Below are 10,428 nucleotides of genomic sequence, written 5' to 3'. Positions count from 1 at the left end.
CAAAAGCACACAATGACACCAGAGTAAAGCTTTGTAATCCAGCTCCTTCATTAAAGCTGCTTTATGCATCATATCAATACATCTGTAATATAATCATGAGGAAAATACTCTCGGCGTTGCGTACCATCTGCAATTCAACATCCTTAGTTTAAATCAGTGGTTCTCAAACTTTTTCTGTCACGCCCCACTTTGGAGGAAGAAAAATGTTCATGCCCCACCACCCCAACAAAATGGTGCATGTTGAACTTTTATTGAAATAACATTTTGACTCCATCTGTGCTTTTTCAAATAACAGAATAAAGAAAATTGCAATTACTTTCAAGTAAACCAGATCGCTCCATCAGACAAAAACAAATACAATGTGCAATCACTTTGTTAGAACAATGCAAATAAAATGCAAGCTGTGCAAAAAATAACTAATACTTGGCAAAAAATAGCTTATTGTGGCTGCAATTCACCTGTGTTGCAGTGAATATCTTTCTAAGATAACAATAAACTGCAACCTGTGAAAAACTAAACAAAATGAGTGCAGATATGCGTCACACATACCTGGAGCATTTTATTTTAAATATGAGCTTTAAAATGTAGCATTCTAAGAATAAAATAATAGCTGTGATAATAATAATAATAATAATAATAAGTGCACGTGGGACTGTTGGGACTGTTGGTACACTGGCTGTGGTCATCACAGTGTGATGAGAGGAGCTCATCATCTCATCAGTATCTGGGCCTCATGTTTCGTGGTCATGACAGTTATTATGACCACGAAATCATCCTCATTCTACTTTGAGTTAACACAAACAACCTGCAACCAGATGCGCCGGTGTTCCGGTTTAAAAGCGACAAGTTTGCAGGTATGAATAAAGTTCTTGAAATAAAAAATGTCTGCATTTCCCCCTGCGCCCCACCTGCAATACCTCCGCGCCCCACTAGAGGGGCGCGCCTCACAGTTTGAGAACCACTGGTTTAAATTAACTATCCACCACGTATAAACAAATGAACTGACAGACAAATCCACATATCACAGTTTATATTACCATTTAAAATATATTTTCTTGTATCCCTATTTCCCGCTCTCTCTCCTTTCACCCGTCTCTTCCTAATAGATTCCTTCTGAGGTCAGAGGTCCAACATAGAGGCAGACCAGCGATCAAGGTCATGACACCGATCCCAGGTACTTCATGAAAGAGCGAATGAATAAAATGATGTGCGGCGCAGACTTAACGTTCAGGTTTCTCCCAGTTCTTACAGGTCCCTGTAGCGTTGCATCTGTCCGTCTGCGGCCGGCGTTCAGCCGACAGTCGGCGAGTCGTGGGATCTGTGGGTGCACAGCTTCTTGTTGCTGTGACGCTCCCGCTCGGCCTGCCTGATGTGCTTCCCGACATAACCATCTGGAATAAAAGAAAAGACACCGAGGGTTACTTTTTTTCGAGACATGTAAAGGCACATTTGAAGACGTCGAGGTTACGAGGTGGGACTCACTGGCGTGGTGAGGAGAGGACGCCGAGGAAACCGAAGGGCTCCTCTGCCACTGTGAAGACAGAACACAAATGTCACCCCCTTGTCTGCTTTCCTCAGCAGAGAGAGACATCGTCCTCGCGTACTCACTATGAACTTGCTGACGCCTTTCAGGCTGCCGAACCTCAGGTAGGAGATGTCTCCCTTGTGCTTGTCCCGGTCCTGGTCCGTGGTGTAGATGTGCGTGATGCCGGCGCCTCTGATCAGAGGGACGCACTCGTCGCACGGGCATTTGGTCACAAACAGCATGGCGGGCTCCTCCGGTTTGATGGGTCGGGTCCTGAAGGTGAGGGCGTTCTGCTCGGCGTGGACGATGTATCTGTATTTGCGTCTCTGCCGGTCCTCCTGTTTGTTGTCCATCTGGGGGTACTCTGCATAGTGGGAGCCGGCTGGGTAGGCGTTGTACCCGCAACCCACCAGGCACAGACACCCCGTTCCATCACTGGCAGCCTGGGACAAGAGAGCAGATCAAAGTGAACTATGTTAACAGGAATAATGATGCTATTAGTAATTACTACGCATTATATTTCCCTGTGCCAGTGCCAGGCCTCTGCTATCGTGCACACTGACTCAGTGGCACACCTTAATATAAAATGAAAGCATTCGAACAAACACCTCCACCCATATGAGGCCACAGAAGCAATGTTAATTGTGCACCTGGGATAATAACAAAACAAAACAGAAGTTTAATCAAAGGAAGGAAGGTGAGCTCACCGACGGTGCTTTGGCCCAGATGACAGCACCCACACCCAATTTGGGGTCCTCTGAAATGAAAATGACAGCTTTGCATACTTTGCATAGAAGAGGCTGGTGACAGGAGCGCTGTTTACTAATGACTGTGACCTTTTAAACATGCAATTTAGGAAAAATGTACGACAGGCATGCATCCGTTTCCTCGAGAGTCACTGCCGAGATACTCACACACACACACACACACACACACACACACACACAGGAATCTAATGCTGACCTCAGCTATCTGTGTTTGTAATTGAATGAAAAGCTAGCGTGCTGTTTGGTAGTGAAACAGATGAATCCTGTCTGTGACAAACAGAAGAACCAATCACACCTGTTCTATAAGCCAGCAGCCTGGCTTGGATGATGCAATGGCGAGCCACTTCTTGGGACAGCCCCTCGTGACGGAGAGGCGGCGAGGACTCCGGGGTTGACGGCTGCTCCCTGGGTCACAGGAGCGACACAGTCAACAACAAATAACAGCAAAACGCACGGCAGACGCGTGAGGGACCGGCGAGCGTTTTCTAACCTGTGGAAGCCGTAGCGTTGCTGCGGCACGCCGGCAGCCACCGCGGCCAGAACCTCCACCAGCTCCCTCATGTTGTGTCTCAGGTTGGAGAAGTTTGGCTCCACACAGAAGTTCTCCAGACCCATGTGGGTCAAGATCTCCCGGTGCCGCTCGGACGTCTTGACCAGGAGCCGTCTGGAGAAATCCTTCAGGTGTGTCGTCCGCTCTCTGGAAAAGCAGGAAGAACGTCTTACATGCAACACAGCAACGGTCCATCAATGAGTTGTGATGCAAAGGACGGTACCTGTTGAAGAGCTCCTCTGTATTCAGCCCCGGTTCATCATCGGACATCCTCTCCACGAAATCACACTCCCGGGACGTCTCGTCCACAAACTGCGCCAGGCCGGGCGGCAGCGGCTGCAGCAGCACACAGATGTGGGGACGGCTGTTGGACTTCAGCCTCTCCGCTGCCACGGCGTCCAGTGCGGCCTCCTCCGTGATGCGGCCAGGTGGACCGGGGGAGCTCGGGTGGTCTGCGGAGGCGGGCCTCAGCATGCTGACCTCAGGGTCTCCGGGCCAGAAGGAGATCTGACTGACCCCAGCTGGAAGAAGAGAAAGCAGCATGGTGTATTGTGGAGGAGGTGGAGCCGAGCGATCCAAACTTCACCTTACTGATGTATAATACGTCAGTATGTTTGTAAATCTCCTCACCGTTGATGATCATCTTGAGGCAGGAGGCGCAGGGCCTCCGCGAGAAGTACAACTGACAGTCAGCCAAGCAGGCGCCATGTTGGATGATGGCTGCCTGTCCTGCGTGGAGATCGGGTCCTGAACAGTGGAGTCCCACCACCTTGCTGTCCCGCACCACCACCAGACCCGTCCCGCGGATCTAGAACACGACAGATGTCATTCACTGAACATTGAGAGCGCTCGAGTGCCGCAGCCTGCGATAACTCACTGTCCCACAACTGTGTGTGTGTCATGAAACCCACCTCACTGTGGTCCTCTTCTTCGGATTGCTCTTGCGGGAACAGCTCCATCCACAAACTCAACAAGGTGAACAGGTTTACCTCGGATAGCCTGGGGCCAGGACCTGGAGGACAGCCAATAAAAGGTAGGGCACACTCAGCTGGACACACATGAGACACACTGAGCTAAACAATACATTTAGGCTACTGTCATGTAAGCATGATGGTTATTGACAAGCTGCTACCACAAACATTCTGGATGTAGCTGCTATATTAGACAAGAAAAGCCCTTTAAAGAATGGACATTCAGGTGTAACAGCAGCAGTAATTACAGATCAGCTGCTCACACATCAGCTGTTTTATGTCATCACAGAAGTGTTGCTAAACAATCACAGCACGAGCTATTCCTCCATCTGGCTCACCTTGTAGTCTGCTGTCAGTCTGAGCGCTACTGTCTCTCGTATCGCGGCCCGGTGTGGACTGGCCCGGATCGGCTCGGTTCCTCATCTCGCTTCCTTCCATTCAATCAGGCTAACCTACACTTCCTACGCGTTACATGTAACAGGTTTGGATTATCCTACATGTTCTGCACACAAGAATTGACCTTAGATCTGTTCCTGTCGCGGCTAGTGGTTGGTTGCTTGACAAACATCCGGGTGAGTTCCGCAATAACCTCTGACGTAACAAAGAGGGCGGGGCAACGATGAGTACGTCGTTGAATACCCGTTTGTTCCAGCAGGTGGCAGCAGAGTACCACGATATCATACATCAGCATATAACTGCCGCTTTTATTACACTATGAAGAAGTAGCTGCCTTAGTATGACACACAACATTAAGTGCAGAATAAGAAATAATGTGATTTTTATAATATCTGAAGTCTAATTTCATGCCAAAGAATGAAATAATAAGAGACTACTCTAGTGCAAAGACAACCATTACATGGAAACAAAGCAGGGTTTGAGTTATTTATTTCTTCAGACTTGTGATTCCATAACTAAATATACGTATAGAAAAACATGTCAGTTATGTAACAGCAGAAAAACAGTCGTAGAGATCCCAGTACTTTAGTGCTGATCACCTCAAAGTAAACCATGGTGCTGAACCAAATAAATATAAACTTGTCCTATGTAAATAAAATATAAACAAAGTACAGTAAAAATACACTTTAATCTTAATACAGTAAGCAGAACAATCTTTTTATTTTCATCTAAAACTAAATTGTAAACTTGCTCCTAATACTCTGCTTTGATAATAAACAGAGTTCCTACTTACCAGCAAGCTCAGACCAAAACAAACCGCTTGTCTGATGGAGAAATAGAAACCTAACGAAACGAAACTGAAACTGATCTGACCTGGCCAATCACACTCTTTATTGACTGCTTTTATTAATTACCCAGTAATGCAACAGAAGTAATAAACCAGGACCTGCAGGCAGTTATTGGTCATCATAAACGCAAGCGGACAGAATATCAACAAAACATCTCACTGTTTAATCACGCACGTTCATATTGCTTTTTAGCCTGCAGTGTATTGTGCTTTAAAATGTGATTAAATTACAGAGGAATCACTCAGGATTCATTTTGGTCTCACTGAGTTGCCCCTTTGTTTCTTTGCATTTGCCCCGAGAACACAAACAGATGAAAACAGACACCGTGGATCAGTTTGTTGTCAGTCCCAGAGTAAAATAAAAAGGAATAGAAGGTCATCCTTGGAATAGAAAGCGTCTGCAACAAGCCATCTGCCTTCGATACATGAAAAGAAAAAGAAGCGACTGCAGTTTCTTAAAAGTGCCATAGAGCAACATATTTAAGTCAGGTAGAATGAGCATACAAAACAAAACAGACTCGAGTATAAAAAGGAAATTATTATACATCCTACAATGGTTTTTAAACTTGTGTACATTGACGACTTTAAATTGAAACTTTCAACACATCCAGGAGCTACGTTTGCTGTAAATTGATGTGTTTCGGTTAAGTGGTTCTTGTGTCCTGGCCAGTTTAAGTCAAAGCTCTTCTACCTAAACATCTCTTTCAGGTGCCAGACACAGACTCTGTCCTCTGAACCAGGTCTTTGGTCTCCCGAATGAATGAATGTCAGAAAAAAAGAGTTAGCACTGGCCGAGAGAAAAAGCAAAAATTCAAGTACAGCGTGAAGAGAGCTCAATGCAGCGAGACAGAAGAAAAAAGCTGATCTGCCGATAAAGCAGCTTAAAATTCCAGTCCATATAGAGAACGCTGCTTATCCGCCTCGGTAAAAATGAAAATCAACGTTTCAAGAAAGCTTTCTTTTCGGAATGTGATCCGACCTGATGTTTGTGGAGCAGCGACGCGGTAACGTCAAGAGTACCGCTCAGTTCTTGAAGGCCCCGCAGCGGCTGGCTTTGCTGATGAACTCTTTGAGCATCGCTCCGTCCACCTGCCAGAAGGCTTCGGTCTGAGTCACCTGAGTGAGGTGGTTCACGCAGAAACGAAAACAAAACACTTCCAGGTCCTAGAAAAAGAGAAAGAACACGAGACAGGGCGATGCGTTTGTCAAACAGCGTTGGCTTTATGGAGAATCTTTTGACCGATTCTTACTTCAAAACTATTCGAGGGAAAGTTTAGATGTTATTTTCACGAGACATGTTTATCATGCAGCCTCTCAGTTGCTTTAAACTCAGACTTTTGTTGTAAAGTATATGAAAATATCTGTAAAAGTAGGGTGAACCTCTACAGTATAGTAGTACAGTGTGCCTGTACTGTACCTCAGCGTCGTATCGTATGGCGGCAGACAGCAAGGTGAAGGCGTTTTCGACGTTGATCCCTCTCTTGATGATCTGCTGACACAGTCGTTTCAGGCGGTTCTCACAGTAAGAGGTGGCCAGGTCCAACAGGCCTGCAGCCAACACACACACACACACACACACACACACACACACACAGGTATGAATCGAAGCCACACAAATGAGAAAACAGAGCGTTTGACAAATGTACGTGCTGACCGATGGCGTCCTCGGGTGGAAGGTCGACGGCGTCCGTGTAGAGGAACTGGAGGAAGGATCTGTAGACGGGGTAAGAGAACTGGCCGATCTCGATCACGTCCTGCTGATCCTCCGTCCACTGGGAGCGAAACATGGACCGGAAATGCTCACACCTGCTCAAAACAACACACATTATCTGTCGTGAATCTTTTGGGTTGCCAGACTGGTGTGCATGGGAAAATAACTGCTTTTTTTAGAGTTATATCTACGTCTTAACAGCACACGGGACACGCACCTGATCTTCAGCACAGCTTTGTGAACGTGAATGCACTTGCCGTCGACGCTGAACTTGAGGTCGGCCGTCTCCGGGCTGTCGAACTCTTTCCTCAGAGCCTCCGCCACGGTCATGAAGTCGTCGTGCTCTGGAATAAAGCAGAGAGCAATAAATCAACCTTAAGGTCACGTTTTTGAGAACAGATCTCACGATGTTAGCGAAGAAAGGATGAGGATCAACACCCTCTCTCTCACCCATAGACATGAGCCTCCACATGACGGAGGGCGTGGCGAAGCAGGCGAAGACGTCGTCAGTGGTGGTGAAGTGCGTGAGGTGTGGCATGACGATGGACTGACCCCGACATTGACCCCACATATACACCTGGAGGGTAAAACATGATCATGGCTTACTGAACACACAGGCTCACTTAAAATAATTGGGACAAAACTGAGAAACACTCAATCCTGCAACAAAAAAAAAAAGCCGATTATACAAACTCTGAAGCCAAATGCACAAATCCACTCACATATGAATACATAAGGAGCCATCGTAGACAAGATTAATTGCATATGTACCTGACCGCTTTGGGTCTTGGCTGCTGACGTATGTGTTGAATGGCAAGCTGCGACCTCGACAATCCTGACAAACGAGAGATGCGTTTAAAAATTGGCACAGATTCACATAGAGAGTGTTAATGTCCTGTTACAGCCACAACAAGAAAGAGCGGTGTTTTGTTATCGTCTATGACGAGTTCCTTTTGCACACAGACGACTACTTAAGACCAGGAGCGGAAAAGGTACAAGGGGGGAGGAAATGAGGACAGGAAACAGGAAGTAGAAGTCTAAACAGGATGGGAGGAATCTGTCTCTTCTCCAAACACAAAGACATCAGCCCCTCACCTCTCTTTGTCCGCCATGATCAGCACCGGGCTGAGGTGGTTGCTCTTGTTGCCGGTCCCCAGCTGACCGTAGGTGTTGGCTCCCCAGGAGTACAGCAGCCCTTCATCGGTCAGTGCCAGGCAGTGGCTGTTGCCCGACACAACCTGGGAAACAGGAAACGGTTGAGTCATGCATAGAGACAAGTGTGTGATGACCCCCCCCCCCCCCCCCCTTCAGTATACACAACATCCTCAGTCAGCATTACATTGGGTTGCCGTCCTTACCTGTTGCATGCACAGCCCCTGGAGAGCGGTGAGGCGGCAAGGCGTCAGCTGGTTCCCATTGTTTCCGATACCCAGCTGTCCATTACCATTATAGCCCCAGCAATAAACCTAAATAAACACAAACAACTTTTACGGTATGAAGTTCAGTTTTTTTCTCCGCGGGGATCGTGAAGATTTCCCGTAACGCCGTCGTCACCTCTCCGTTGTCGATCAGAGCCATGGAGGAGGTCTGTCCGCACGTGATGCCGACCGCGGTCTTGCCCTGCAGGCTGCCGGTGACTTTCCTGGGGTGGGGCTGGTTGGCCGTGGAGCCCGAGCCAATCTGGCCACAGTTGTTGTAACCCCACGTGAAGACCTGGAGGGGCGGGGAGGCAGGTCAGGACCAGGGACGCAACACAAATCTTTAATGGTCGAGTTGTAGCGTAAGGAAAGGCACAACCAGATTCTGCTGTAATGTCAACAACATGTCTTCGGTGGTAAGAAAAGAGCTCCGTGTGACTAACGCTGAGACAATTTCACATCTTATTTTTATATAATATTAACACAACACTGTCAAATGTACTACTGTAGAGTCAGTATTTAACATGGTAGCAGCCTTTCCTGCTTGCCACACACGCACGCACACACACGCACACACAGCCTAATTAAGCGCTAGCTTAATGCCTTGGGGTTAAAAATAAGCTGCTTAGTCCGACACTAGCACAGCAGGAGGTGGCTACGTCAAGGTTTTCACGAGACTCGTCTAAAACTAAATATGGAATACAAACATACTAGTGTATGTAGATATGCTCTTGTTGTGTTTATCTCTATTTAATTAAATTATGGGGCAAACCGTGCTATACTTGTCTGACATGGGAACGACAACATTCAGGTCTTTATGTCTCCAGAACGATTACATTTAACACAAAGTAACTTCATTATTGTATATGAAGCTGGAAGTTAAACATTTAAATAAACATGCATTTAAAAAATAATAACGGCTACCTCTCCATCCAGAGTGAGGGCCATGGAGTGATGCGAGCCACACGCCACTTCTCTCACTTTCTTGTTCTGCGGGTTGGCGACGACCGGCAGCGGGGACAGTCCCTGAGTGGTCGTCCCGTTCCCCAGCTGACTGTAGCCGTTGTGCCCCCAAGCAAACAGCTGTCCGTCTGCGGTAAACAAACACAGAGACGACCAGCAGAGCCTAAGGCTTGACAATCCAGATTCTAAGCTCAAATACAGGTATGATTCACAGGCTGAGTGATTTATATAGCTTGCATAAGTAAGTACCGACCCTCTGTCACCAACAGGACATGAGGTCCACTTCCATAGCTGAGGCCGGCTACCTTCTTCCCCTGCAGGAAGTCCAGTTTCTTTGGCACAACGGTGCTCAGACTGTCTCCTGTGCCGAGGCAGCTGCTGCAGTTCAACCCAAACGCAAACACCTGCGAAATAATAACACACAAATCAACATAAAAGAAGGTTTTTGTTACCAGAACTGTATGTAGAACAAATACAACTGCCAAGAACACAACAAGGAGTTTGTTTGAACACACGCCCCTCACCTCATTGGCATGTGTGATGTAGATGGCCTCATTGGCAGAGTTTCCAAACACACAGGCCTGTCGAACCGTGGCCAGCTCCTCGGTGCTCAGCAGAGAGAACAGGGGCCACTTACTGACGTCCACCATGGCTCCTGTGAAACTCAGCCTTCCTTGTTGGGGAGCAGCGGTCAGGGCCGAGGAGGGAGGAGGAGGAGGTGATGCTGGAGGAGGTGGGGAGCAAGAAGCGGAACCATCCCTGCTGACACTACGGAGAAGAAGAAGAAGAAGAAGAAGACGTCTGCAGAAGACTGATATGATGACAGACGGATGCACCCATAATTACATGCAAATAAGTCAGTTATTCAGCCAAATGAGAGAATCAGAAGCTAAAGAAACTAACTTTATTCTCTGACAGCATTGTGATGTTAATTGCATCGCAGCAAGCTAACGGGCACTGAAGCGCACGGTCAACAACAGAAGCTAGTGGCTTAGTGCCTGAGCTCTTCCTACCTAAAGCATCGCTCCATGACAACTGAGAAGAGACAAACAGACACATATTTCATTACAACAATCAATATCACTATCAGTACAAATATCCCACGTCTGTAATATATAGAGTGGTGTAAAGTTACCCGACTGAAAACGTCTCCACGGTGTCAACAGTACAACTGCTTCTCTAAACTGTTGTGGTTGTTTTGGGTACAGCGGCTTCTTCGTCTCTTTTATTTCCGGTAGAGTAGACTGCATGGGTGAGTGTTGCTGCCCCCCTCCGGTCAT

General features: G+C 47.2%; 2 protein-coding genes across 4 annotated transcripts; both read right to left on the bottom strand.

Annotated features, from left to right (window-relative positions):
* Positions 1-24: 24 nt before the first annotated feature.
* On the bottom strand, positions 25-4,559 carry cdadc1 (cytidine and dCMP deaminase domain containing 1). Its single transcript, XM_076094456.1, has 10 exons — positions 4,152-4,559; positions 3,754-3,854; positions 3,473-3,650; positions 3,066-3,363; positions 2,783-2,989; positions 2,588-2,697; positions 2,233-2,282; positions 1,609-1,968; positions 1,483-1,531; positions 25-1,391 (listed from the first exon to the last, which is right to left on the bottom strand). Exons 1-10 carry the CDS (start codon positions 4,249-4,251, stop codon positions 1,291-1,293), a joined length of 1,554 nt encoding a protein of 517 aa, XP_075950571.1. The 5' UTR covers positions 4,252-4,559; the 3' UTR covers positions 25-1,290.
* Positions 4,560-4,681: 122 nt separating this feature from the next.
* On the bottom strand, positions 4,682-10,428 carry rcbtb1 (regulator of chromosome condensation (RCC1) and BTB (POZ) domain containing protein 1). Of its 3 annotated transcripts, XM_076094453.1 has the most exons (14): positions 10,284-10,428; positions 10,162-10,183; positions 9,673-9,916; positions 9,402-9,552; positions 9,110-9,276; positions 8,322-8,480; positions 8,126-8,233; positions 7,863-8,005; positions 7,539-7,602; positions 7,218-7,344; positions 6,985-7,111; positions 6,711-6,862; positions 6,474-6,604; positions 4,682-6,220 (listed from the first exon to the last, which is right to left on the bottom strand). In XM_076094453.1, exons 1-14 carry the CDS (start codon positions 10,426-10,428, stop codon positions 6,080-6,082), a joined length of 1,881 nt encoding a protein of 626 aa, XP_075950568.1. In that variant the 3' UTR covers positions 4,682-6,079. The 3 variants fall into 3 exon arrangements, with proteins under 3 accessions (XP_075950568.1, XP_075950570.1, XP_075950569.1); XM_076094455.1 differs by lacking the exon at positions 10,162-10,183 and having other exon boundaries at positions 10,284-10,369; XM_076094454.1 differs by lacking the exon at positions 10,284-10,428 and having other exon boundaries at positions 10,052-10,184.

The sequence above is a fragment of the Anarhichas minor genome, unplaced genomic scaffold (assembly GCF_050575085.1).
Source record: "Anarhichas minor isolate MPS153535 unplaced genomic scaffold, ASM5057508v1 ptg000018l, whole genome shotgun sequence".
NCBI classification, from domain to species: Eukaryota; Metazoa; Chordata; class Actinopteri; order Perciformes; family Anarhichadidae; genus Anarhichas; species Anarhichas minor.
This window is presented reverse-complemented; position numbering and strand designations above follow the sequence as displayed.